The 24,916-nt window shown below is 35.1% G+C and overlaps 1 protein-coding gene across 1 annotated transcript in view; it reads left to right on the forward strand.

Moving 5' to 3' along the window:
* Positions 1-4,247: 4,247 nt before the first annotated feature.
* SCAF11 (SR-related CTD associated factor 11) overlaps positions 4,248-24,916 on the forward strand; it is a gene marked incomplete at its 3' end in the record, with an annotated part of 39,417 nt that continues 18,748 nt past the window's right edge. The window contains exons 1-5 of the mRNA XM_084254564.1: positions 4,248-4,490; positions 6,435-6,592; positions 16,498-16,575; positions 20,405-20,505; positions 22,484-22,545. Of these exons, the coding sequence (XP_084110690.1) occupies positions 4,430-4,490; positions 6,435-6,592; positions 16,498-16,575; positions 20,405-20,505; positions 22,484-22,545 (460 nt within the window). The 5' untranslated portion in view covers positions 4,248-4,429. The remainder of the gene's footprint in view (positions 4,491-6,434; positions 6,593-16,497; positions 16,576-20,404; positions 20,506-22,483; positions 22,546-24,916) is intronic.

Consider the following 24,916-nt stretch of genomic DNA (forward strand, 5'->3'; position numbering starts at 1 on the left):
CCCCCACTAAAAGGTAAAGATATGAATTTATGTTTTTCTTATTCTATTTTGTACTTAAATGCATTGCCTGATAACCATAATCTAAGTCATGCTAAGATGCAGTCTTAGCTCCTGGTATTTAAACTGATATTATAATTGTTTTGGGGTATAGAAACAGTTATAAAATGGTATGTTCAGAAAGAAGCACACAACTGAAAATTTGGAGCACAATTTTTTTTTTTTTTTAAGATTGATTTATTTATACAAGTACCAGGATATAGGCCAGATACGCAGGAGGGTGAGAGGATTCACCAGAGACAGATCAGGAACAGAACAGGCAGACTGATGAAATATACTGCTGAGGGGAGCAGCGGGCGAGGCAGGAGAGGTCTGCTGTGCCATGTGGGATTTTCACCGGCCAGCTGAGATCAAACCCGCGCTGCAGAGGCTGCGGACACCTTCACAGTGCGGCGCTAAACCGCTTGTGCCACCAGGGAGGCCCCTGAAATATAATTTTTTAAGCAGATTTCTACCAAAGCAAGACTGTGTGACTTGGTTGCTCCATTGATAAACTGTTATATGTATACTTCATTGTATGAATTAAAAGAGAAGACAATATTGTGAAATTATTATATAATTATATATAATTAATTATAAATTATTTCTATCATAGTTTGAAAAGATAAGCATAATTTTCTTATGGGAGAAAATGAAAATAGCATCGATTAGACTATCAAATATGACATAAATTATTTAACTACATAAATGGGTAGTACGTTTGTGAAAACTTAGGGTAATGGTAGAGATAGTGGGGTATTAATTTCCCCAAATAAAGAATTATACATTAGGGCCTCCCCGGTGGCACAGCGGTTGAGCGCTGGGTTGCAAAGCTTTCCACAGCCTCTGCGGCACTAGTTCGATCCCCGGCTGCTCCCCGGCCACCGGAGGAGGGTCCCATGTGGCGCGCAGACCTCGCCTGCCGCCCGCTGCTCCCCTCAGCAGTGTACTTCGGTCCTTCTGCCTGCTCTGCTCCCCGCTCTGGCTCTGGTGAATTCTCTCACCCTCCCGCGCTTCTGACTACCCAGTGCTTGCGTAAACAAATAAATAAATCTTTAAAAAAAAAAAAAAAGAATTATACATTAAATTAGGTCATACAGGAGCACATTATGACTCTAAAATCCATGTGTTGGGAAGTTTACTAACGTACTCTGTCAGGCCTTAATGTATATCCGTATCATGTACAGATCTTGATAAAATGCACATTCATTCCCTGTGTCTGTGGTGGTGCCTCATGGAGTTCCGTATTTGTCACAAGTTCCCGCGTGTTATTGATAGTGTCTGAAGTGAATATCCAGTAGAGTAACTTACAGCAACCTAAATTTTTTAAAGTGTAATAGCAATTCCATTGTTTTAGTTGCTCAGGTCAAAATATTTTGGAATTACCCTGTACTCTTGCTTTTAACATACACCCATACTCGGTTTGTCAGCAAATACTAATGGCATGTCTTGAGAACACAGCTGAAATCAGCCCCTCTCATTACCCTTGTCCTTCTCTGAAACCCCATCTCCCTTATATTTCTGCAGAGGTCTCCTGCTGGTCTCTCCTTTTCCCTTTGCTGCCTCCTCTGCTTAAAACCCACTGCTGGCACATTCCATTCTGAGAAGCAGGCTCCTGCTCTGCTCTCACCTTTCCTTCTCTTTCATTCTGTTCTAATCACTTACCTCCTTGTTCTTTGAACATAGCAGACACCCTCCTCTCCTCTGCCTTTGGATTTTAATATTTGGTGTTCTTTCTACCTAGAATGCAGTTTCTCTAGATAACCGCATAGTTTTTCTTCCCGTTTCTTTCAGATTGCCAGTTCAATTGTCACTGAATTTATCAGAAATATTTCCACTAAACACTCTGAAATAACAGCCTCATCACTTTCTCACCTATTAACCATTTTAATTGTATGTTTTATTTTGCAGTTGTTTTATTTTTCATTATAGCACTACTCAACATCTAACACTATTTTGCTTTGTTTATTCTGTCTCCCTCACTAAAATGTAAAGACAGGAATTTCTGTTTTTTTAATTGTTCTGTACTTGTAGCATTGCCTAATAATATACCTGTTGTACACTCAAGAAATCCTTGAATTAAAAAAAAAAAAAATGCCACAAGAGATTATTGGGCCTCTGCTTGAATTGATAGGTTTGTCTACCTGTTTTCAGAATAGCCCAGTCCATTGAAGATGCTTTTCCTTAAGCTCGCCGTTCTTCTAGTCTAAGCATTTTTGCTAGTTTACTTTCCTGTATGGGATGGTTTTCAAGACTGTTACCTCTTTATCTTCCCTTAACATTTATCATTTGTTTGTTCATCCTAAAGAAAGCAACAAAACTAAAACAACTGTTGCAAATGTAGGCCCAGTAGGACATTTCCTCGTTTTTTTTGGTATTCCACCTTTATTGAGGCATATAATGATTAGATTAGTGCTTTTTTGTGATTCTTTTTTTTTTAAGATTTATTTTTATTTTTTTATTTTTTTAAAAAAAGGTTTATTATTTATACAAGCACTGGGCACAGTGAGAAGCGCGGGAGGGTGAGAGAATTCACCAGGGCCAGAGTGGGGAGCAGAGCAGGCAGAATAACAGAAGTACACTGCTGAGGGGAGCAGCGGGTGACAGGAGAGGTCTGAGCGCCATGTGGGACCCTCCTCTGGCGGCCCAGGAGCAACCGGGGATCAAACCGGCACTGCAGAGGCTGCGGGCAGCTTCGCAACCCAGTGCTCAACCGCTGTGCCACCGGGGAGGCCCAAGATTTATTTTTATTTATGTATACAAGACCTAGGGTGTAGACCAGAGGTTGAGGTGGTGGGGGAGAGGAGGGTGGTGGTGAGAGGATTCCCCAGAGGCAGAGTGGGCACTGAACAGGCAGATCCACTGAAATCCACTACTGAGAAGGGGGAGCAGTGGGTGAGACAGGGGAGGTCTGCTGCACCATGTGCGTCAGCTCTCTATTGGGGGATCAAACTGGTGCTGCAGTGGCTCCCAGTAGTTTCATAGTGTTGAGACTTAACCCCTGTGCCACCAGGAAGGCCCCCAATTCTGTTCTACTTTCAATTTTTAATCTCTTAAAACCTTTAAATCTTTCTTGTAAGTTTTTTATCTTCTACTTTGCAGTTGGTTTTTGAACCAAAGTGCAGGTCTCTGCATTTCTTATTTAACCTAATAGAGACAATAGTGTAACATGGTGGTCCCCAGAAAAAGGAGAGGTCCCAGGGGGTTCTGGGATGTCCCTCTTCCTGCCCTGTAACAATAGTACTTATAGCAGAAACATGTTCAAACTATGTAAGTAACTAACAGAAAAATTACTTGACATATATAGGAAATTGTAACTGATGAAGTTGGGGATTTCTTGTTTCTAGATATTCTAGCATGTATTTGAACAGTTTACTGCAATCATGTGTGTTGTATCAATTAAAGAATTCTAAGTTGATTTAAAAAATTTCTCATAATTGTCTATGTTGACCAATAAATAGATTTCTTTACCCACATTACTCATTTGCATCTTGTAATCACTTTTTTCCCTAGTCTAGAAGACCACAATAATTTTTTCCCTATATTTATTTAGCCTACACATCTCAGAAATTTTTCAGCTCTTTAAATGCTTGCTTTTCTGTTCACTTCAGTCACTCTAGATAGCTGTGTAAATCTGTTTTTAATCTCTTTCCTGCTGTAATCTATTCTGTGCTTTGCTGGGCACTCAGTCTTTTAACAGATTTACTTACCTCTCTTTTTATCATGTCCCTTTTTTTCTGAAGAATTTGTAAGATTGAGCTTAAACTCAGTCAGTCATTAGATATCCATCTATAATGTAACCCTACTTGATTTAAATTGTTCTGCTCATTGCTTCTGTTACCTTCCTCTAATCTTTCAGAGGAATCCTTTGGTTTATATACCCAGCCAGTCCTTCTTTGTGTACACACACACACACACACACACACACACACACTTTTTCTCACTCACCTTGTTTTTGTCAGATTGACCTAAGTTAAATGCTTTTTTATTCCTTCAGTCTTCTTGCTCCTTATATGCCTTAAGATACTCAACACACATAACCTATCACCTTCAGTGACAAATTCAGGTCAAATTGATCTCTTTCCCTAAACATTGTTTTATGTATATATCACAGAGTTTATCTTTTAGTCTTTGTTGCTTCATGTTTATATGAGACTTCCTTTCATTAAGATTGTGTGATTATTAATGGCAAAGAATATAAACGAATACTGAACTGGTTGTCCACGTAATTGACTAGCTTTGCTTGTACTGTTTTTATGTGTAAAATAAATCCTCACAATTCTGGGTCGGTGTTTTTTTTTTTTTTTTTTTTTTTTTTTATTGTTACTGAGAGAAGGCAAATGTAAATGGTCTGTTATAATTCTTTCTTTAGGAAACCCTTTTTCAAGGAGAAATGAAGAAAAAAACTGTATATACCCTAAATGTGGGAGATCAGGAGTATGAAGATATGGAAGGTAACTTCATTTTTATAAAACTTGTATGTTGAAATCAAACCTAGTATTTTCAAACTGTTCATTTCAAAATACACAAGGAATTGTTTTTACTTATTTTTGTTGTTCCTAAATTCTGATATGTTGATGTTTCCTGGTTAAGAAATGGACATAATTTTTTTCCTCTTCCCATGTTTAATTGATCAAGGTTTTTGGTTTGTTGAGCTATTTCTTTTTCTTAAAATTTTGCTCCATACTGATTTAGCATTTACTTTTTTTCCTGTTTTTGGTTTTTGTTTTAAATAATTAAAATTAATATTTTCCTCTGCTTCCGAAGTTAAAATAATTTAATCTTCACCTTAGAACACTTTAACTCTCATTATACTGTTCCTGATATACAGGTAGAATTATCTACTTTTAGTGCTTTTTTTCCCTCAAACACCACAAAATAGATGTTTTATATAGGCAGTATGAGAGGGAGGAAGAATTTCTCCATTCCTTTTTGTTTTCCTCATAAAAACCTTAATGAATTTTTTTTAATTCTATCTTTTCCAAATACTTTAAAGATAAATACACAATTTTGAATTGATAAGTTTGTATTTGTTTTAGCATAAGATATTTATTTTCTAGTTTTCTTTCTTTGTAACTGTCATTCCCTTGTAGCTGATCTCTCCCCTCTTTAACTATTTCCTTTATTCTCATCTTCTGGATTTCAGTTGGTATGTTAGACTTTGTTCAGCCCTATTTCCCAAACTCTCTTTCACATTACAATTTTTTGTCTCTTAAGAGTCTAGGTAGTTCCTTCAAATCTCTCCTCTAGTTCACAAATGCACTTTTCTTTTGGGCCTGATCTGCTGTTTAATCATCCTACTTAGTATTTATAAGAAGTAAATATAATTCATAAAATATAAATATAAAAGTAAATCTTTGCTGATTCTACTCAAATTTGATAAATTTAATCTGTAGAATTATAAGGGCCTAAATTTGGCATACTTTTCACAAGATTGGTATTTTACTTTTTCTTGAACGAATTCTGGGGTCACTTTAGCCCTCTAGAAGGTTCTTGTCTTAATGCTGAACTCTCTCAAGAGTTCCCTTGATTTACTTAAAGAGCTAGAAGTGTATACTTTTGTGTTGGTTACATTGTTGGTGGGCATCTTAAATTAGTATTACCCTTAAGGGGAATGATTTAGTGAAGAATCTGTTCGTATTACAAATGAACATACATATTGGTCTAACAGTTTAATTTTTAGGAATTTATCCAATAGATATACTACTAAAAATATGAACTGACAAACCTGGTTATTGCAGTATTGTTTGTAATAACCAAAGATTGAAAGCAAATTAATACATTAATACATTAATTTCATTAATACATTAAAACAAACCAACAAACCAGGAAAAAAAACACTAGTATGTATAGTGTTTTAACTATACATACTTTAATTATACATTTTAATTTTATTATAATAATTTAATTATAATTAAAAACTATAATTATACATACTTTAACACTAGTATGTATAATGTTAAAGCATTTGTATGAAGAAGGTTTGAAGAATGTGTATTGGGATTTGCTTGTCTACTATTTATTGCTTACATTAAAAATATCTCTAAGAAACTTAACAGTTGTTTGTTACTGTTTGGTTGGGTGGAACTGAACGAATGGGTGTAGATTTCAGTGGGAGGTTTGTCCCTATAAACTTTTAAATTTTTGAAACATGTGACTATATTTTTTTAATCAAATTAATGAAAAAAATTTTTATTCCCACATTAAAAATTATCAATTAGTAAAGTATGGGAGTATTGGGCTCAATATACATAATAATGTTTGCTGTCATATATAGAAGGACGCATTGCTTTGTATTACTTAGTGAAGGGTCCTTTATGTTATTTCACCATACTGCCACTGAACAAGTCATTTGGTCTGGAGAATTTGAAAGCATATATGACTTCTTTACTTTATAGACAAAGAAAACAAAGATAATACTGCTACCACTGGTCTGTTGTACAGTGAAGCTGACAGATGCCCAATATGTCTTAATTGCCTATTAGAGAAGGAAGTTGGTTTTCCGGAAAACTGTAATCATGTCTTCTGCATGACCTGTATTCTTAAATGGGCAGAGGTAAGTCTGAGAATAAGTGTTAAATATTATTGTATTTTAATTTCCTAGCATGATTTCATTCTACCTAAATTATTTCACAGTAACCCATAGTTTGGATATATTTCCCTGTAGTATTCCAGTTCTGTCAATATATTTCCTTTTAATTTTCCTTTATTCAGCTTTTATTCTTTTGTAACAAGAACTTTTAAATACATACTTTAAGAAAGCTAAATAATCTTACAGGAATAGCGAGTATTTTTTCTCGTCGAAATGCAGTAATTCATTTTCAGTGCTTGACTCTCTTCGGATATTAGCTGTTTACTACTAATATAACATCCTTCATTGATTTCTTCTTTATATTAACCTTGCGGGATAACCAGAGCAGATGTAATAATGTCCTTCCATTTGGATTTGTGTTATATAGCCTGGCCAAGATCTCATAGCTTAAGAGGCAACAGTGTACCTAAAACCACATTTTCTAATTCTTGTTTTTATTTAGTATGAAGTGATATCAGAGTGAGTTAGAGATGTTATTCAGGTTCTTTATAGAAAGCAAATAATAGGGACATTTTGAATCGCTAATGTATTATGTTGGTTAAATTTGGGTCAAGTAGAACACGGTACTGAAATTTTCAATACCCATTATAACCCTCATTGTTATGAATTGTGAAATAAAAATACACTGTCATGAATTATGCTATATTTTCTGAATAGTTGATCAGTGTGTAAAAATTAGTAAAGGAGACAAATCTCAAGTATTATTAGTATCAGTTGCATAAATTATCTGATGTTCCTCAGCTTATTGGAGTTGTTTGTTATATAATAGGGGCTGTTACATAATAGTTCTGTGTTTTATTTACACTTTCATTAATAATGTGGAAAGGAGAACATGACTGCTATCTTTATGGCTGAGTCTGGGAGGAGAAAAAGAAAGACTTGTTATATTGATTGGAAATAGATATATATTTTTGAAAACTAAAAACAGTTTAACTAGATTAAAACCTGATATTTGGGAATAAGGGACTAAGGGTAAGTGAAAATGTGTCCTTGGAAAAATTTTGAATTTTGCTGAGTTAATGTATTATAAATCTCTCTGTGTTTGCAGGAACACTGGCTAGTGAAATAAAAATGCACACTTTTCTCTGCCACCAACTAAAGATATATGTAGAACTTAATGTACCTTGGTTTGCTTTGTGATTAAATATTTTAATAATAATAGAGATTTTGCTTCTAGTAAGGAAGCAATATTACTGGATGGATGGAAAACTTCAGTACTTTCATATGATTGTACTCAGTGACTTATAATTATGAAATTCAACAACATATTCTGAGTATATGTTTTTCTCTATGAAAATTAGAATGAGAGGGTCTCCCCGGTGGCGCAGTGGTTGAGCGCTGGGTTGCGAAGCTGCCCGCGGCCTCTGCGGCGCCGGTTCGATCCCCGGCTGCTCCCCAGCCACCAGAGGAGGGTCCCACATGGCGTGCAGACCTCTCCTGCCGCCCGCTGCTCCCCTCAGCAGTGTACTTCGGTCCTTCTGCCTGCTCTGCTTCCCGCTCTGGCTCTGGTGAATTCTCTCACCCTCCCGCGCTTCTGACTGTACCCAGTGCATGCATAAACAAAAACAAACAAACAAATAAAATAAATAAATAAAACATGCCTCTATAAAATAAAAAAAAAAGAAAATTAGAATGAGAAAATAGAAGTCTATCCTTTCTTACACTCTACATGCATCTTTTACACAACCATAAGCTTTATCATGATGTACATGTTCCACATTTTCCTGCAAGTATTCAGCTCCACTAAACAGTGTCAAGTTATCTGTTTTTAACTCTCATTAAATATTTTTAAGTTGGAAATACTTGATAACTTAGTGTTGCAGTCAGCACTTTTTTTGATATTTTTCTTCTTTTGTATTACTCCTTAGTATGTAAATACTTTGTTAAAAGTCAAATTACTTATTTGCTGTACTACCATAAATTGTGATGGGGAGGAGAAGAGTTCTGATTTTGTTTAAACATAAGTAACCTTGAATATGGAATAAACATAATATTCTACATTACTTCATTTTCCCTAGTAGGAGTTGCAGCCATCAGTAAAATAAACCATTAAGTTGAGCAGTAACAAGAGCAAAATTCACTAATAAGTTGTTCATTATAAATGATAAGTAAATACTGGTTAACAAAATCACTTAGACTTTGAACTAAATTTTTGGTTTGAATTTTTTATTGGTATGATAAAAATTAGATAGGTTTTGAAGTATGTAAGTGCTTTGACAGATAGAATCAGATCTAAGATTCAGTAATGTTTTCCCCATAGCCATTAGTTACTAAGATCTGTCATTTTCTCCCACTCCCTTCTGTTTTTAAAGAGAGGCATACAATTTACTTTGGATTTCAGGATTGTGAATAAAATATCTATATTGAGAGTCTCCTAACCATACAGACCCTATGCTAAAACTTTCTTATATGTCCATATATGAATCACTGTGTTATGTTTATTAGCCATTTTCAAGGCAAAGATTTCTACATATCTCAAGGGATAGTCTGAAATTAAAATAATTTTTAAAAATTGATCCATAGTTTAACATTTTACTAACTTTTGCTTCTAATAGGAAGGTAAAAAGCAAATTGAGATTTGCAGTGGTTGGAAGTCTGCAGAATTAGAAAACAGTATAAAAGTAATGAGGACCTCTTCCTAGTCTTATATGTCTTTCAGAAATTCAGCTGAGCTTTCTGAGATTTGTACTCAAGGTTCACAGAAATATGATTCAGAATGGATATCAAGAACCGAAAAGAAGAACTCATTTATTTATTTTCATCTTAATATTTTAGACATTGAAGAAATTCTGCTTCATGAGGAACTAGTAAGGTATATAGCGGTCTAGTGTATTTATTTATCTTGGGTCCCCATCTGAAGGTTTCCATGATCCTAAAGTTTCTATATCCAAATCCAAAGTCCGATTTATCTTTAAACTTTTTAAGTTCTAAAATTTTGGTTTTGTTGTATTGTATTTTATTTTAAATCATACAAAATGGTTCACCCTACAAAAAAAAATGTGTCACATTGCTCCCCTGGCTTCTCTGGGAGGACCATGCACAGCCCCTGGGATTGTGCTGCAACAGTTCTAAAGAAGGATTTGTGGCCTGAGGAGTGGAGGTGCTTCCAGGTAAAAAAAGATGGAGCACTTTCTGGGTGGTCCATGTCCATGAGGGTTAGAAGTGAGTGAGGGACAAGGGGACAACTGTGAGGAAAGCGTTACACTGCGGGGAGAGCCTAGGAGTGGGTAAGGACCATAAAAGGGGAGGCTCTCTCTGAGGCCTGGGGTACAGATTCTGTGTTTTTTTAATAAAACCATGTAAGAACTTGAAAAGACATAGTAATTGACACATACGAAAAGTTGATATTTTTATTATTTTAGCTATCAGTATTAGAACTGAGAGTCATAAACTGGAAGAAGGCCTTTGGACTGATGAAATATGTATAGAGTTAATGCACCAGTTTATCAATCATCCAGAAATTGATAATCCATACTATAAACAAAAATACAAACTAAAGCACACACAGAGAAGAGAGGATTTATGATTTGGCATAGTTGCCAAGAAGCAGTTAACATTTTGTTCCTTCAGTTGTTAAAGTTTGAGTACTTGGAATTAGTTCTTTTATTCTGTGTAAAGGAACATGTATATGTTTTGTAGGTTCTTGATAATCCTCAGGTTTCTTTTCCCTTATCTTCTAAGTCATCATTTCCTAATGTGATTAACTTTCTTACTATAAACAAATTATCTTCCCTCAAGTTATCTCAGTCCTCCATTTCATATCCACTGTTGATAGCTTCAGTTTGAGAAAATAAGGTTAATACGATGAAAACTGGACAGTTGGCAAAAGGTATTCTTTTTTTTCATGAGACTTGAAGTGAGGAGTCTTACTGTGGTGACAAACAGTTCTTGAAGAAGTCAAACAGCAGTGTTCAATGCAGACAGGTGAGGAGTATATTTTTGAATTAATGCTGTGTGATCAAAAAATTAAAATATGACTGGTTAACATACCTTGACTTACTGCTGTGTTTTAGATACAAATGCTCCTTTATTCAGAGTGGAAATTTACACATCATCCTGATGAGCAGAGTACTTTTAACAATAATTCAGCAAAACTTCATTGTGTGGGTTTTTTCCAATCAGTTTTTGCTAAAATTTTCATTTTTCTTTATTCCTGAATTAATCTGTTATTTCTCTGTGAACAGTAAACATCTCTGAATTTCTGCTAACAATGATCCTATCTATATAATTTACAAAACATTGTCAAATACATAATTTCATTTAATTATTATAGCCCATGCAATAGGTCATTCAGGATTGGTTATCTTCATTAGATTAGAGAGGTTTCTAGTTCTGACTCCTCCAGAACTTGAAATTTTGACCAATTATCCTAAATCCCCTGTTGTTTTAAACCCATGAATTAATCCTTTGGTAGAACAAGGAATATTTTTACATCATTACCTTAAAGCAATATGTGATATATTTTTATTTAATATTCTATTTTTATTTAATATTCAGTTGGATAAATTGTGTGTTTCTGTATAGCCTAGTTTTAAGTGCCAGTATTTGTAAACTATTTTGGACTGGTAGTACAGAATTTCCTGATTTTTTTACTAGAAAAACTAAGACAATTTAATGTTGAAAGAAATTTAAAGTAATTGCACCAACTGTAGTAAATATATCTTGGAGAACAGGAAATGGTTCTCTTTGAATAGTTAGATAAAATGCTTTTTTTCTTGGTGTTAATTTTATCACTGACAACCATTATCCTTTAGGCTATTCCTGAAATCTGTTATAAAGAACCACAATTTCACTAATATAGATTGACAAGGACTATATTTGAAAGGACTGACTTAGTGTAACAGGGAACATTTAGACTGAGTACTTTGGTGGTCCAGGCTAGGTATTTTGGAATTATCAACAAAAAAGTATGGGTATAGGGGCCTCTCTGGTGGCGCAAGGGGTTAAGCATCAGCACTATGAAGCAATCCACCACTACTGCAATCCACCACTACTGCAGCAGTTCCATCCCCGAACAGGGAGCTGACCCACATGGCACGCAGACCTCTCCTATTTCGCCTGCTGCTCCCCTCAGCAGTTCATTTCAGTAGATCTGCCTGTTCTGCCCCCCACTCTGTCTCTGATAAATCCCCCCCCACACACACACACACACAAACATACCCGCACCTCTGGCCTGTACCCCAGTTTTTGAATGCATAAATAAATAAATCTTTTTTTTAGAAAAGTATAGGTATATAGATCTGAAATAAGATTGACCACTAATGGTATGCGTTCCTGAATCATCTTCATTTGATTTTAAATAATGTGGTACTCTATTTGTCAATAGAAAAGATGCAGATGTTCTAGAGAATCCCATAAACAGACACACCTACTTATATCTTAGGTACTGAGATTTAGTTTTTAAGCACTTTAACACTTGCTTCTCTCTCTCTAGGAGGGGCTATCTGTAGGCAGCCTATGTGATTGAGGATAGAGCAGCAGCAGGAAGCACGAAATATTAGAAATCAAGAATCCTGAATTCCCAAATAAGGAAGGTTTCCTGTTCTTACATTTAAATATGGGTTTGTCTGAGCTGGGAATTTACAACGCTTCAAAATACTAGGGTATGTTTTACTGAAATCATTAGGAAGATCATTTTTCAAAATTGCCTCCTTAAATGATAAAATCTTAGTACAGAGCATTTGCTGTATGCTCTTTTTTTATACACATTATATTGAAAGCAGCGATCAAATTCTATTAATTTTATAACTATCACAAAATTGAATGGTGATATTGTACTACTCCAATTATGAAACTTGACTAAGTTAGAGAATTTAAAAATTACTGAAATGAAATTCTTTGATTTAAATAGGAGAATAATTGAAGTGTACTTTGTTGTATATAAGGAATCAAAATGGTGAATAATTGAGGGTTATTTATTTTTGTTACATATACAGAAAACTTGGGATTATTTTCTTCAAAGCTGAAGCCGCATTTCAAAAGCAGGATATTAGTTAAAATTTTTCTATACTTGTTTTAAATGTGAATTTTAAAAACTATACAACTTAAAAACATAAATTAGTTATTTTATTGACATAAACTCTGAAAACAAATTAAAATATGTTTGAGATTTTTCTGAATTAATAACTGCTGGATAAAAGGGTGAAATATCCATTGGAGTGCCTTAAAATGAGGCCACCACAAACCTTTTTGTAAAACCTGTGTGTAAAACTTGTTCTGTTAAAGGTGTTTGATCAGTACATTATGTGTAATTATATGCCTCAGTATTTATTAATGATGGTGTCCAAATCTTGGCATGTATTTATGAAAGTAACCTTTTGGTTATAGTATACGTTAACAAAAAAAATTAGAGATAACTCTTAATTGTAAAAATGTTTGTTTTTTTTTTTCGTGAAAATCTTTGATCATTAATAGTTTTTTGCAATGTGAAGACGTTACTCAGGATAACTGAATTTCTTTTCCATTTCTTTGAAATGTTTTGCTCAATTATTCTAAGGTCAGAAATGAATACCACTTATCAGTAGCTATAGTAAAAATACTTTGTCTATTATAAGTAGTTTTCTGACCTATGCTTTCTCTAACTAGAGAGGATAACTTGGTTTTAAGAGATTTTTTTGATGTTAAGCCAAAACCAAAGAAAATGTATTAATTTATTTTTTAGCATAAACTAGATTATCTTTAGGAAATGTAAGTATATACAGATTATGGCAGTGGTCTTCCTAATACTAATTCTGTGGTTGTTTTTGGTGTTTTTTGTTTTTTGTTCTTGTTTTTTGTTTATGTACTAGCAGTGGAACCTGTCCTTTAGCAACCTTAGGCAATCCATGGCAATTATGCTTAAGGAAAAATGGGGGGAAAAAATCTTACTCAGAACACCATTATTTGAAACAGATCAAAATAAAATGGTACAGGTTAAAACTCGCTGAATACTGTATAGGAAGAGTGCGATTTAGTTTGATGTTGACAGTAAGTTTTATGAGGAAGAAAATAAGATTGTGTAACTTAAGTTTTTGAAAGGTTTAATTCATCTGATAAATTTCTTGAATATGGTGGCTTTCTTTGAATTTTAGTGAAATTGAAATAATAAAAATACCTGAATTTCCGCTTATATCATGTACTTTGCGAATTCCAACAAAAATATTAAGAATTCACATCTCTCATGTATATATAAATCATATTGTGGGTTATCTCTGTTAATGAACCAGACGTTTATTCTTGGTACAGTGAAGCTAGATGATGGTTAGCCTTTGTACAATATGTAGTACACACACTCACTCTTCTACAATTATTGATTCCCATAAAAACTTATAGATGAGTTGTGTTATTATCCCCATTTTTTACATGAGGTAACTGTGACACATAGAGGCTGTGTAACTTACTTAACGTCACACAAAGGACGAGATACAAAAGACAGCAAGTCCAGACCATTGTCTTTTTAAAATATTGCAGGAAATAAATTTCATTGATTACTGTTTTATCTTTTTATGAATGTTTCTATAAATTTACCATTAAAATAGAAATAAGAATGTATTGCAAATTTTGGTGAAAATACTTCAGAGTTTTTACTTTTATATTAAGTTATTTTGAATTGTAAGTATTAATATAGTCTAAAAATTTCACACATTAAGTGCTGGTATGATAATCACATAGTTATTTTGATGGTGAGTACTTTGATCTAGATAGCTACTTGAAATGCATTATTAAAAATATATAGACAGCTTTGTTGCTACTTGTAGCAACGTTTCTTACGGTCAAGTTTTCAGTAGGGAAAGTAACAGCATCCTAAACCCATAATGCTTGGAAGTAAGCTGAGCTGGCTTCTACCATTCTGAACCAACTTAATACAGTAAGATCATGTTTCCTAATTCAGATATGGTAAAGTATTTTACCAAGGCCTGCTTGCTTTATAGGCAAAGAAAGATCACTTTTTTTTTTTTTCCTTTAACAGAGTAGTGAAATGGTAACTCAGTTTGTATTTTGGCTATTCCCAAATTGACTCACGAACTTTCTGAAATTGCATTGCAACCAATATGACCACAGGCCACATACCATTTAGTTTTTCTGTACTTGGGTATAAGTGTATCTTTATATGTGCCAAAGTCCAGAAAGGTAAAAATGGACTTTTATTTCAAAGGAACAGAAGATAATGTATCAAAATCCCATTACTATCTTGTGGTCTTTTAGACTATTGCTATTAAAGTTGTTTAAGTTCCTGTTTTACTTCTTTTAATATTAAAACCTAAAAATATTAGGTATTAATATTACCTCTGGTATTTTCTTCATAGGCTATAGAATCTCCCTTTTGAGTAAATAGCATATTCCAACTTGTTATTTAAGTAATATTAACCCATCCCTATACAAATATTTTATAGTATTATCGGAGAAACTCAATCTACAAAGAATGCCTACAATTAAATTTTAAAAGATTAGCAACCTAATAAAAAAGTTAGGCAAAGTCATGAATAGACAGTGTAAAGAAAAGGAACTTAGAATAGCCCCTAAAAATATGAAAAGGGCCTCCCCTGGTGGCGCAGCAGTTGAGTGCTGGGCTGCGAAGCTGCCCGCAGCCTCTGCAGTGCCGGTTCAATCCCCGGCCACCTGCGAGGGTCCCACATGCCACTCAGACCTCTCCTGCCACACCCGCTGCTCCCCTCAGCAGTGTATTTCGTCAGTCTGTCCTGTTACCCGCTCTGGCTCTGGTGAATTCTCTCACCCTCCCGCGCTTCTGACTGTACCCAGTGCTTGTATAAATAAATAAATAAATCTTAAAAAAAAAATAAATAAAAATATGAAAAAAAAAATTAAAATTTCAAAAACCTTAATACATCTTATGATGCTTTTAAGAATGGGGCAGTTCTAAAATAGCGATAGTAATACAATCCAATCTAAGTTGTAATTAAGAGAAAAACAAACTTCATTCAAAATATGAATTCAAAATATGAATTAGCTCTCTGTGTTTTATATTTAAAAGATTCACAGGGCCTCCCCAGTGACAGAGGGGGTTGAGCACCGTGCTGTGAAGCTGTCGGCAGCCTCTACAGCATGGGTTTGATACCTGGCCGGCCAGGGAGAAACCCACATGACACGGCAGACTTCTCTGCCTCGCCTACTGCTCCCCTCAGCAGTGTCTTCAGTCTCTCTGCCTGTTCTGCTCCCCGCTCTGTCTCTGGTGAATTCTCTCACCCTCCCGCACCTCTGACTGTACACCAGTTCTTGTATAAATAAATAAATCTTTAAAAAAAAATTCACATGTATATGCATATGCGTTGTATATCACCAAGAGGATATGTTTGAAACTACTTCTGGAGAAGGCATCCTTCATTTTTGCTATAAATTTTTTTAAATGCTGGTGCAAATGTCTATTTAATATAATTAATTTTGAGGGAAAATATTGTGATAGCATATTAAAATCTACAAGGGAATTGTCCTGGTCATTCCTTTTACAGCTGATTTATTTCCCAAGTCTTTGATCACAGAGCTACAGATTTTAGCCCGACTCTCCCTTAATTATACTTGTGCTTTTCAACTGGGCAGCAGGTATTAGTACATATTATCTTGATGACAGAGATCTTATCTCTTGTTCATCTTTGTAGTCTGCTTATCTTATCTAACATACAGTAAATTGTTAGTAAATGTTTGAATGAATGAAACAAATTTAAGGTATATTCGTCCAATATTTTACGGTATTTAAGATATTTCCTCTGTACAAGGAAAGTATATATCTTTATTTTTAAAAGGAGAAAAAGTAATTTTTCTACTGTTTTTTCCTGGTCCAGTGGAAAACCTGACATAAATGTGTTTGCTGTAGTGTGATTTTGATCTATGCAAAAGAAACATTGTTTAAGTTAAAATTTGTTCATCATTTTCAGACACTGGCTTCATGTCCTATTGACCGAAAACCTTTTCAGGCAGTGTTCAAATTCAGTGCATTGGAAGGTTGTGTTAAGGTAAGTCTTAGATTTCATTTTGCAATGTGTACTATGTAAGCCTGAGACAATTTTGCTTTAATAAATTTGCAGTTTGTATATATTTGTGAATTGTTCAACTTGAAGTTTAATATGTGGTTATTATTCCTCTTCAGCATTACAAGCCCAGGTTTTCTATAAGGATACAGGAATTCTGTTTGTTCCCTTCCCATATCGGAACCATAATGGTTCCCATATGATTTTCCACAAAAAGGATTAGCTCTCTGATGCTTTCAAAGATATTTCAGTTGTCTTAATTATAGAATATTTAAATTTTAAACTATTTTTAGCATGAGAATTTCTGTATTTCTAAATCATTTATTGATTGAATAGTGCTTTAAAAAGAAAATTGTGTTTTCTGAAAAACAGCTGAGAAGGGTAAACCAATACAATTAAATGTAAAATGGTGTCTTTATTCTTAAGTGCTCATGCTTGAAGAAAAGTGAGCTTAAGTAGGGAAAGATAAGGGCTTTTGCAAAAATTTTGAGAGGGACTTCACAGTTTCAAGTTTGGAATGGGAAGATTGCCTTATTTGTCTATTAAGTACCATTTTATTGTAGTGCTTAATTCTAACCAATTCCATGAGATGCACATAGACATTTTGATGTTACCTGTAATTATGAACCATGATTATGATTTGTATCCACATTTATTTTTGACTTACAAGAAATAGAAAAAGAGACAGGAACATATTCCCAAGTTAATGAATGAGAAGAGAAAAGGGAAATAAGTTAAGACATGTGAGAACTATTTCTTGAGGTAGTACTAAGAAGTATCAGATGATATATAGCTAAAAATGAAAATGCTCAATACATATCTAAATGAGAGCATTAATGGGAAAAACTGTTCCATGCCTATGATAGCTTGGTTGCTGTCTCTGAGTATGTAAACATAGTACAAGTAAGCATTAGATGTTCTCTTTGTAGGTGTCTATAATACATATATATAAATATGATATATCTTTATCAGTTGATTGTCAGTGACATAAGGTACAGATGAGTTGGCAGTTCAAATAAGTGGGATTTGTGAAAAATGATTTGTGTATGGTTTTGTAACTGGTCATCTACCAAATTAGTATATGTCATAGAGAAAGAATAAACTGTTTTATGACTGTGTGATAGTGTAGTCAAAATCAAAGCATGGCTTCTCTGAAAGACATGTTCTCTATTTTTCCAGGCTATAAATATTATGTTGCTAAGTTCTTTATTATAAGCTAGCTTCTAAACATACTTTCCTGTAAAATGTTATTCTGTTGCTAATTTTTAAATTTTATTCTATTGCTTACAATTAAAAATTTTTTTGTTTAATGGGGTTTGTACTTAAAGTTCTGTCAAAGTTAAAAGGTATTTCTTGTATGTGATATCATCCATATTCTCTTAGTATCTTCCTTGACTTTTGCTTCTTTCATATCTTCACTTCATTATCCTTTTTCCTTTACAACTAAACTTGAGTGAGATAGCAATACTTGCTTACTCCCTTTTCTCAATTACTTTCCAGCATTCACTCTTACCATTTTATTTTACTAAAACTTCTCACTAATGTCCAGAATTATAATCTGCTGACTGAACAATCCCATGGTTTTCTACATGTAATGCTGTTGACTATCCTTTATTTCCTTTGCATTGTAGGACCTCTTTCTCTTATGGGTATGTATGTATGTAGTGTATGTGTTTATGTTTTTATGTTTTGTATATCTTACCTTTTACAATTCTTTGCTGCCTCCCTGCCCTCCTTACCTTTTTCTTAAGTTATTGGGACACCTCATAGGATCTTCCTTTCAAGGATACTTTCTCTCTTAAGTCTTTTCAAATACTTCAGTAATTTTAAGTACTGTGTATATTTAAATTTCTTAAATTTGTTCTAAAACTCTGTCACTAGCCCAAATCTTCTCCCGTAGAACTGGACTTGTATTTCCAGCCACTTGTTGGACACTGCTGTCTAGAATACCAATCTTAACATTAGCAAATTCAAAACTCATCATTTCTCCTTCTTGCTCCTTTCCCCAACTCCAGATGTTAATGGTACCATAATCTTAGTCACCTAGGTCAGGAACATCTAGGAGTTTCCCATTTTTTTCTGTCTTCCTCATCTTTGCTTATTCCTTCTGCACAATGTCTTAAATTTATTCCTCCCTTATTCTCCTACTGTTACCTCTTTGTAGACCCTGCTGTCATCTAGAGTGATGTTGCCAATGGAAATGTACACACCATACACCACTCTGTGATTTGAAGTTTTTGGTAGTCCCATTAGAAGAGTACAAATATGACATTTTATATATTTTATTTAGACTAATATATCTGATTTATTTGTTCAACATGTAGTACTTCTAGCAAATTACTACTAAGAGATTTTACATTCTTTTGTTAAGTCTTTTAAAAGCTGTTGACTGTTTTACAATATAGTATATCTCATTTCAAATGAACAACATTTCCAGTGTTCAGTAGTCACATGTGACCAGTGACTATTGTCTCAAACAGTAAAGACCTGCACTATCTTAAGAGCTTTTTTTCTAGTTTCCTGACTTTTATAGTCTCTCCTTAACCTGTTCATTCTTCAGATCACTACCAAAGTCGTCATTAAAAAGATAGGCTCATCTTGTTCACCTTCTTTAAAAACTCCATTTGTTAGTTGCTATTCTGTGCATGTTTGTGAACTGTCTGGGTGGAGAGTTAAGAAGCTCCCTAGATTTTTAAATTTGAAATAAGGATAATTTAAAAAAAAAAAAAGTTTTGTAGGGCCTCCCTGGTGGCACAGGGGCTTAAGATGCAACCTATCAAGCTATCTGCAGCCACTGCAGCGTGAGTTTACTCCCCAGCCAGGGAGCTACCCACATGGTGCAGCAGACCTCTCCTGATTCACCCGTTGCTCCCCTCAACAGTCTACTTCAGTCAGTATGCCTGTTCTGTTCCCCACTCTGTCTCTGGTGAATCCTCTCACCCCTGTACCTCTGGCCTGTACCCCAGTTCTTATATGCATAAATAAATAAATCTTTAAAAAAAGAACTTTTGTATAAGGGCCTCCCTGGTGGTATAGGAGTTAACGTCTCAGCACTATCAAGCTATGGCCAGCTACCGCAGCCTGAGTTCAATCCCGGCCAGGGAGGTGACCCACATGGTGCAACAGACCTCTCCTGCCACTCTCCTCAGCAGTGGATTTCAGTAGATCTGCCTGTTCTGCTCCCCACTCTGTCTCTCATGAATCCTCTCATCCCCCTGCACCCCAGTTCTTCTATATATAAATAAATAAAATAAAATCTTAAAAGTTTTTTATATCTGTAAAAAGATGAAAGCTTCATTTATTTTCTGATACCTATAGGATTTTCTTATTTGAGGCTCTTTACAATCTGGTCTAATACATTACATCAGCTTCATGTCTTGGTAACCTTTTCTTTCCCATCTGGATTGACTTTCACTTATAACTATGGTCTTTTCTCCATCCTGAATATTTTTTATTTAGGCAAATTCCTACTCATTCTTTAAGACAAACTCATAAATCACCTGCTCGTGAAAGTCATCTTTGACATCCTCAGTTATTTTCTCAGTCCTACATGTATGTACAAATCTATGCTCGTATCTCTGTTATGGACACTGTAAGCCCCTCTCTCACTCCTTTGTTTCTTCAGAGCTTAGCCAACTTCCTGAACTTATGGGTTAGTTTACCTGAAATGAATGAGCCTGTGTATTTGGGCTACTCTTTCATTCAGTTTTATTTCATTAATTTGTTATCAATGAATTTTAAGGGAGAATTGATAAGTTACTATTTGTGATGCTGGATTCTCTCTCTAAATAGGTGATTTTGCTTTTTCTCTTAGGTCCAAGTAAAAAGACAGTTGAGAGAAACAAAAGACAAGAAAAATGAAAGCTCTTTTAAGAAACTGCTCTCCTGTCGTGAAAATTCTAAAAGCTGTATAAGGTTAGTTATTAACTCTAGCAGTGGAATAGAGATAAGAAGACAGCTAGTAAGAGTGCCCCCCCTTTTTTTAATCATCGGGTTTAAATGTATATAATACTTCTTTTAAAGTACATACTTGATGAGGAATTAGTTGTATTTTTTCCCCTCCCAATCCATATTAGGTTAATATTTTTGTGTGATGTTACAGCAGTGTAAAATTTCTATAAAAACATCTGAATGCTTACTAAACTTTTGTATATACCATAAAGCAGGAATGGATGAGCAGAGACAACCTTTGAGTAGTGCTGTTGTTGTATTTATGGACAAAAAGTAGAAGGCCATTAACTAGAGCACAACTATTTCCAGGAGGTAGTTAGAACTGAAGCTTTTTCATGCTACTTCTTCGTTGTAGCAGACACTGCTACCTACTATTGATATGGCAAATGTTCATCATTAAATTTTTACATGTTTGGGTTTGTTTCTTTAACTTCCATTGTTAAAGCATAATGGCCTAGAAATACGGTGCTTAGTTAGTACTTGTGCTTAAGGTATTTTAACTTTTTTGAACTAAATTGAATTAGTATACTATTATAGTATAATATTTATACTATATTTATACTATTTATACTAGTATAATAATTATACTATAATAGCATACTATTATATAATAATTATAAGTAATTATTAATACTTAAATTGTTCTATTACATTTGGACTTTATGACCATTTTTATCTGAATTATACTTAGAGCTGTCCAAAAGTTGTGTTTTTAAGTTGAATTATTAATTTGACAATTATTAATCTATGGTTCATTAGTATATTTCATCAGAATACTGATCTCTTTAAGAGAGTAAATTTGTATAGTTACCTTAATAGTTTATAATAGTCTCTGAGATTTATTGAATTGTCACTAATCGTCACCATAGCTCTTTAGATCTTAACTTTCAGGAAATTTGGGGCTTCTTTTGAGTATCTGGAGATACTTTCTGCAGAGAAACATGTCATAAAACATACTTACAGGCAAAACTTTTATAAATTCCTTTAAAGGATTCATGGAATACATGCTCCAAGAGCCCACTTACAAATTTGAATTTATTACCATATCAGAGCAAACTTTATATATTTTTTAACTATATCAGTTTTGAGTCTTGCTTTTGTGTTTATATAGCTGAAAATGAAGACATTGCCATTTGCCACTTAATTCTTGATACAGTCATTACCTGTGACAGCACATTGTCTTGGGTGTGCATTTTTGTTCTTATAGCTGAAAATGAAGACAGTGCCATTTGCCACTTAATTCTTGATACAGTCATTACCTGTGACAGCACATTGTCTTGGGTGTGCATTTTTGTGCTTTATCAGAATTGCCCCACTTCTTGTGACTCTCGCTGAGATACAACCTGTAAGAAGAGTAGCATGCCATAGGTGTAACATGGCGGGGGGAGAATGCGTGCTTGATGGCTTTTTCTCAAGGGTTTGTGGTAGGGACATGGTACAGAGAAATAACAGACACAAAGTAATAATTTGCTTTTGCCCACAAGTTATTTACTTAATGATTTCTCCCAAGGTGAAAAACTTTGTCAGTTATTAGATATTTAGTTCCCTTTTTTTTTTTTTGGAAGTGGTGAAGGAGAGTCTTTAGTTTTTAGCATTGCTGTCATTTAGTCTTCTGTTTATGCCTACTCTCACCAGCACTTAGACAACATTCAGTATTGCCTCTTCCTTCTAAAAACCCTGACACCCCTCTCTTTCTGATATTGTCTACCAGTTCCAAGGGGATCACAGTGGTGTTTTTATGTCTTGATAGTGAATGTCTCTATCTTATCAATAAGTCATTGGAGTGGAGAATAGCAACTGGGAGTGGCAACTTGATTTTTTTTTCCCGCGTATTTAAAATTCTGTGCACAAAAGGTTTTATTTTGGTGGGCAGTGAATTGAAAGTAAATGAGCCAAGTGATAATTCTGCATAATTGTTTTACCTCTTTATTGATATTCACAGAAAAAAAGTCCTAAGAGAAGATTTATTAAATGAAAAAGTTTATGACTTGAAGAGGATACATAGTAAGTGACTTTTTACTTGTGTTTTCTATTCCTCCCTTACACCCCCTCCCTTTTTTTTTTTTTTTTTTTTTTTTTTTTTTTTTTTTTTTTTTTTGTCTCTTACTGTAATGCTTTTGTGCCAGAGTTACTAGTAATACTTAGTTTGGAAAACAGTCTTTTGCACAGAACGTTGCTGAGCTATGTACATTGCATTAACTCCTATGTGAACTGCTTTCATGGAGTTATTTATGCTGTTTCCTGCCCTTCTTGTTTTTATGCTTAGCTTGGCAGGAAGAGAAAAGAAAGATAGAAACAGAGAGAAGGAGGAAAAGAAACTAGTGTTTTTCAATTACTTAGTAGCTTACAACTTACAATGTAATCTTACTCTACTCATTATCACAGAAGTCCTTAGGGGAGAAGAGATAACACAGCTGCAGGCAGTAACTGTAAGCAGTAGAGGGAAGGCTGTGGTGGGAGACTAATTCACAGTTCCCAGAAGTAGTCTTGGTTTGGCCTTTAGCTATACTTTTAATTTGAAACTTTGAAAATGAAGCATCACTCACATATTTATCTACATGAGAGAGTAAAAATTCTTATCTTTTGTGCAAGTCCAGTGCATGGTTCTTTAATATAGGAAAGTTTTGCCACAGAGCCTGGAAAGAGTGGCTTTATAGTACTTGTGACACTTCTTGGAGCTCAGGCTGTTTATTCTTTTTCTGAGAACAACCTACTCTGAGTTGTTTGTAAGCAAAGAGATGAGCGTTTATTTTCCAGTCTAGGTTATATGAATTTCTATTTATAGATAGAATTAAAGAATTAATTATTCTTAAAAGTAAATTATAAGCAACTTTGGTTTTGTTCTTTATAAATACCAAGATTAGTTGTTACTGTTTTTTCTGTTTGGAATTAACCGGATCTCGCTGGTTTATAGATGTCAAGTTTCATAATTTACTAGTAGAGTGAAATTGCAATAAAGGAATTTAAATGATTAATTTTTTTTTTTATTTGGGGCCTCCCCAGTGGAGCAGTGGTTGAGCGCTGGATTGCGAAGCTGCGCGCAGCCCCTGCAGCGCCGGTTCTATCCCCAGCTGCTCCCCGGCCACTGGAGGAGGGTCCCGCATGGCACGCAGACCTCTCGTGCTGCCCGCTGCTCCCCTCAGCAGTGTACTTCGATCCTTCTGCCTGCTCTGCTCCCCGCTCTGGCTCTGGTGAATTCTCTCACCCTTCCGCGCTTCTGACTGTACCCAGTGCCTGTACCCAAGAACTGGGGTACAGGCCAGATGCACTGAAGGGTGAGAGGATTCACCAGAGATAGAACAGGGAACAGACCAAGCAGATGGACTGAAAGCACTGCCGAGGGGAGCAGTGGGCGCGACAGGAGAGGTCTGCTGCACCATGTGGGACGCTGGCCAGCCGGGATTGAACCAGCACTGCAGAGGCTGTGGACAGCTTCACAGCGTTGCGCTCAACCGCCTGCGCCACCAGGGGAGGCCCTCTTTCTTTTTTTTTAAGCTGCCATCTCATAACCAGTATACTATCTTTTATTTATTTATTTATTTTTTTAAGATTTATTTATGCATACAAGAGCTGGGGTACAGGCCAGAAATGCAGGGTGTGAGAGGACTCACCAGAGACAGAGTGGGGAACAGAACAGGCAGACTAATGAAATACACTGCTGAGGCGAGCAGCAGGCAAGACAGGAGAGGTCTGCTGCGCCATGTGGGTCAACTTCCTGGCGGCCTGGGGATTGAACTTGTACTGCAGAGGCTGCGGATTGCTTCATAGTGCAGTGCTTAGCCCCCTGCGCCACCAGGGAGGCCCTATACTATCTTTTTTTTTTAAAAGATTTATTTATTTATGCATATAAGAGCTAGGGTGCAAGCCAGAGGTGTGGGGGTGAGAGGATTCACCAGAGACAGAGTAGGGAGCAGAACAGGCAGATCCACTGAAATACACTGCTGAGGGGAGCAATGGGGTGAAACAGGAGAGGTCTACTGCGTCATGTGGGTCACCTCCCTGCCATGCTGTAGTGGCTGCAGATAGCTTCTTAATGCTGACACTTAACCCCTTGCGCCACTAGGGAGGCCCCATATTGTTCTTTTTTTAAAGAACTATCAGATTTTCTTTGTTTTTATATATAGTTGCTATAGGTTAGCACCCTTTTTTTTTATGGATACCCTTTGCCTGTTCATTCTAGGATCAGATACAAAGTTTACTGCTGTGGAAGATTAAATGATGGTTTTCTCTAGATCATTTGGCCCATATTCATTATCTTAGTTTTAAGAGTACTGTAATTTTCTTTAATTACATATCTCTGCCTGAGCTTATTTCTAGAGAGAAACAGACAATTTTTAAATCTATAGTGTGCTACAGTGTGGTGAAGTCATTTATA

The sequence above is a fragment of the Talpa europaea genome (assembly GCF_964194135.1).
Source record: "Talpa europaea genome assembly, chromosome: 15".
Lineage (NCBI taxonomy): Eukaryota > Metazoa > Chordata > Mammalia > Eulipotyphla > Talpidae > Talpa > Talpa europaea.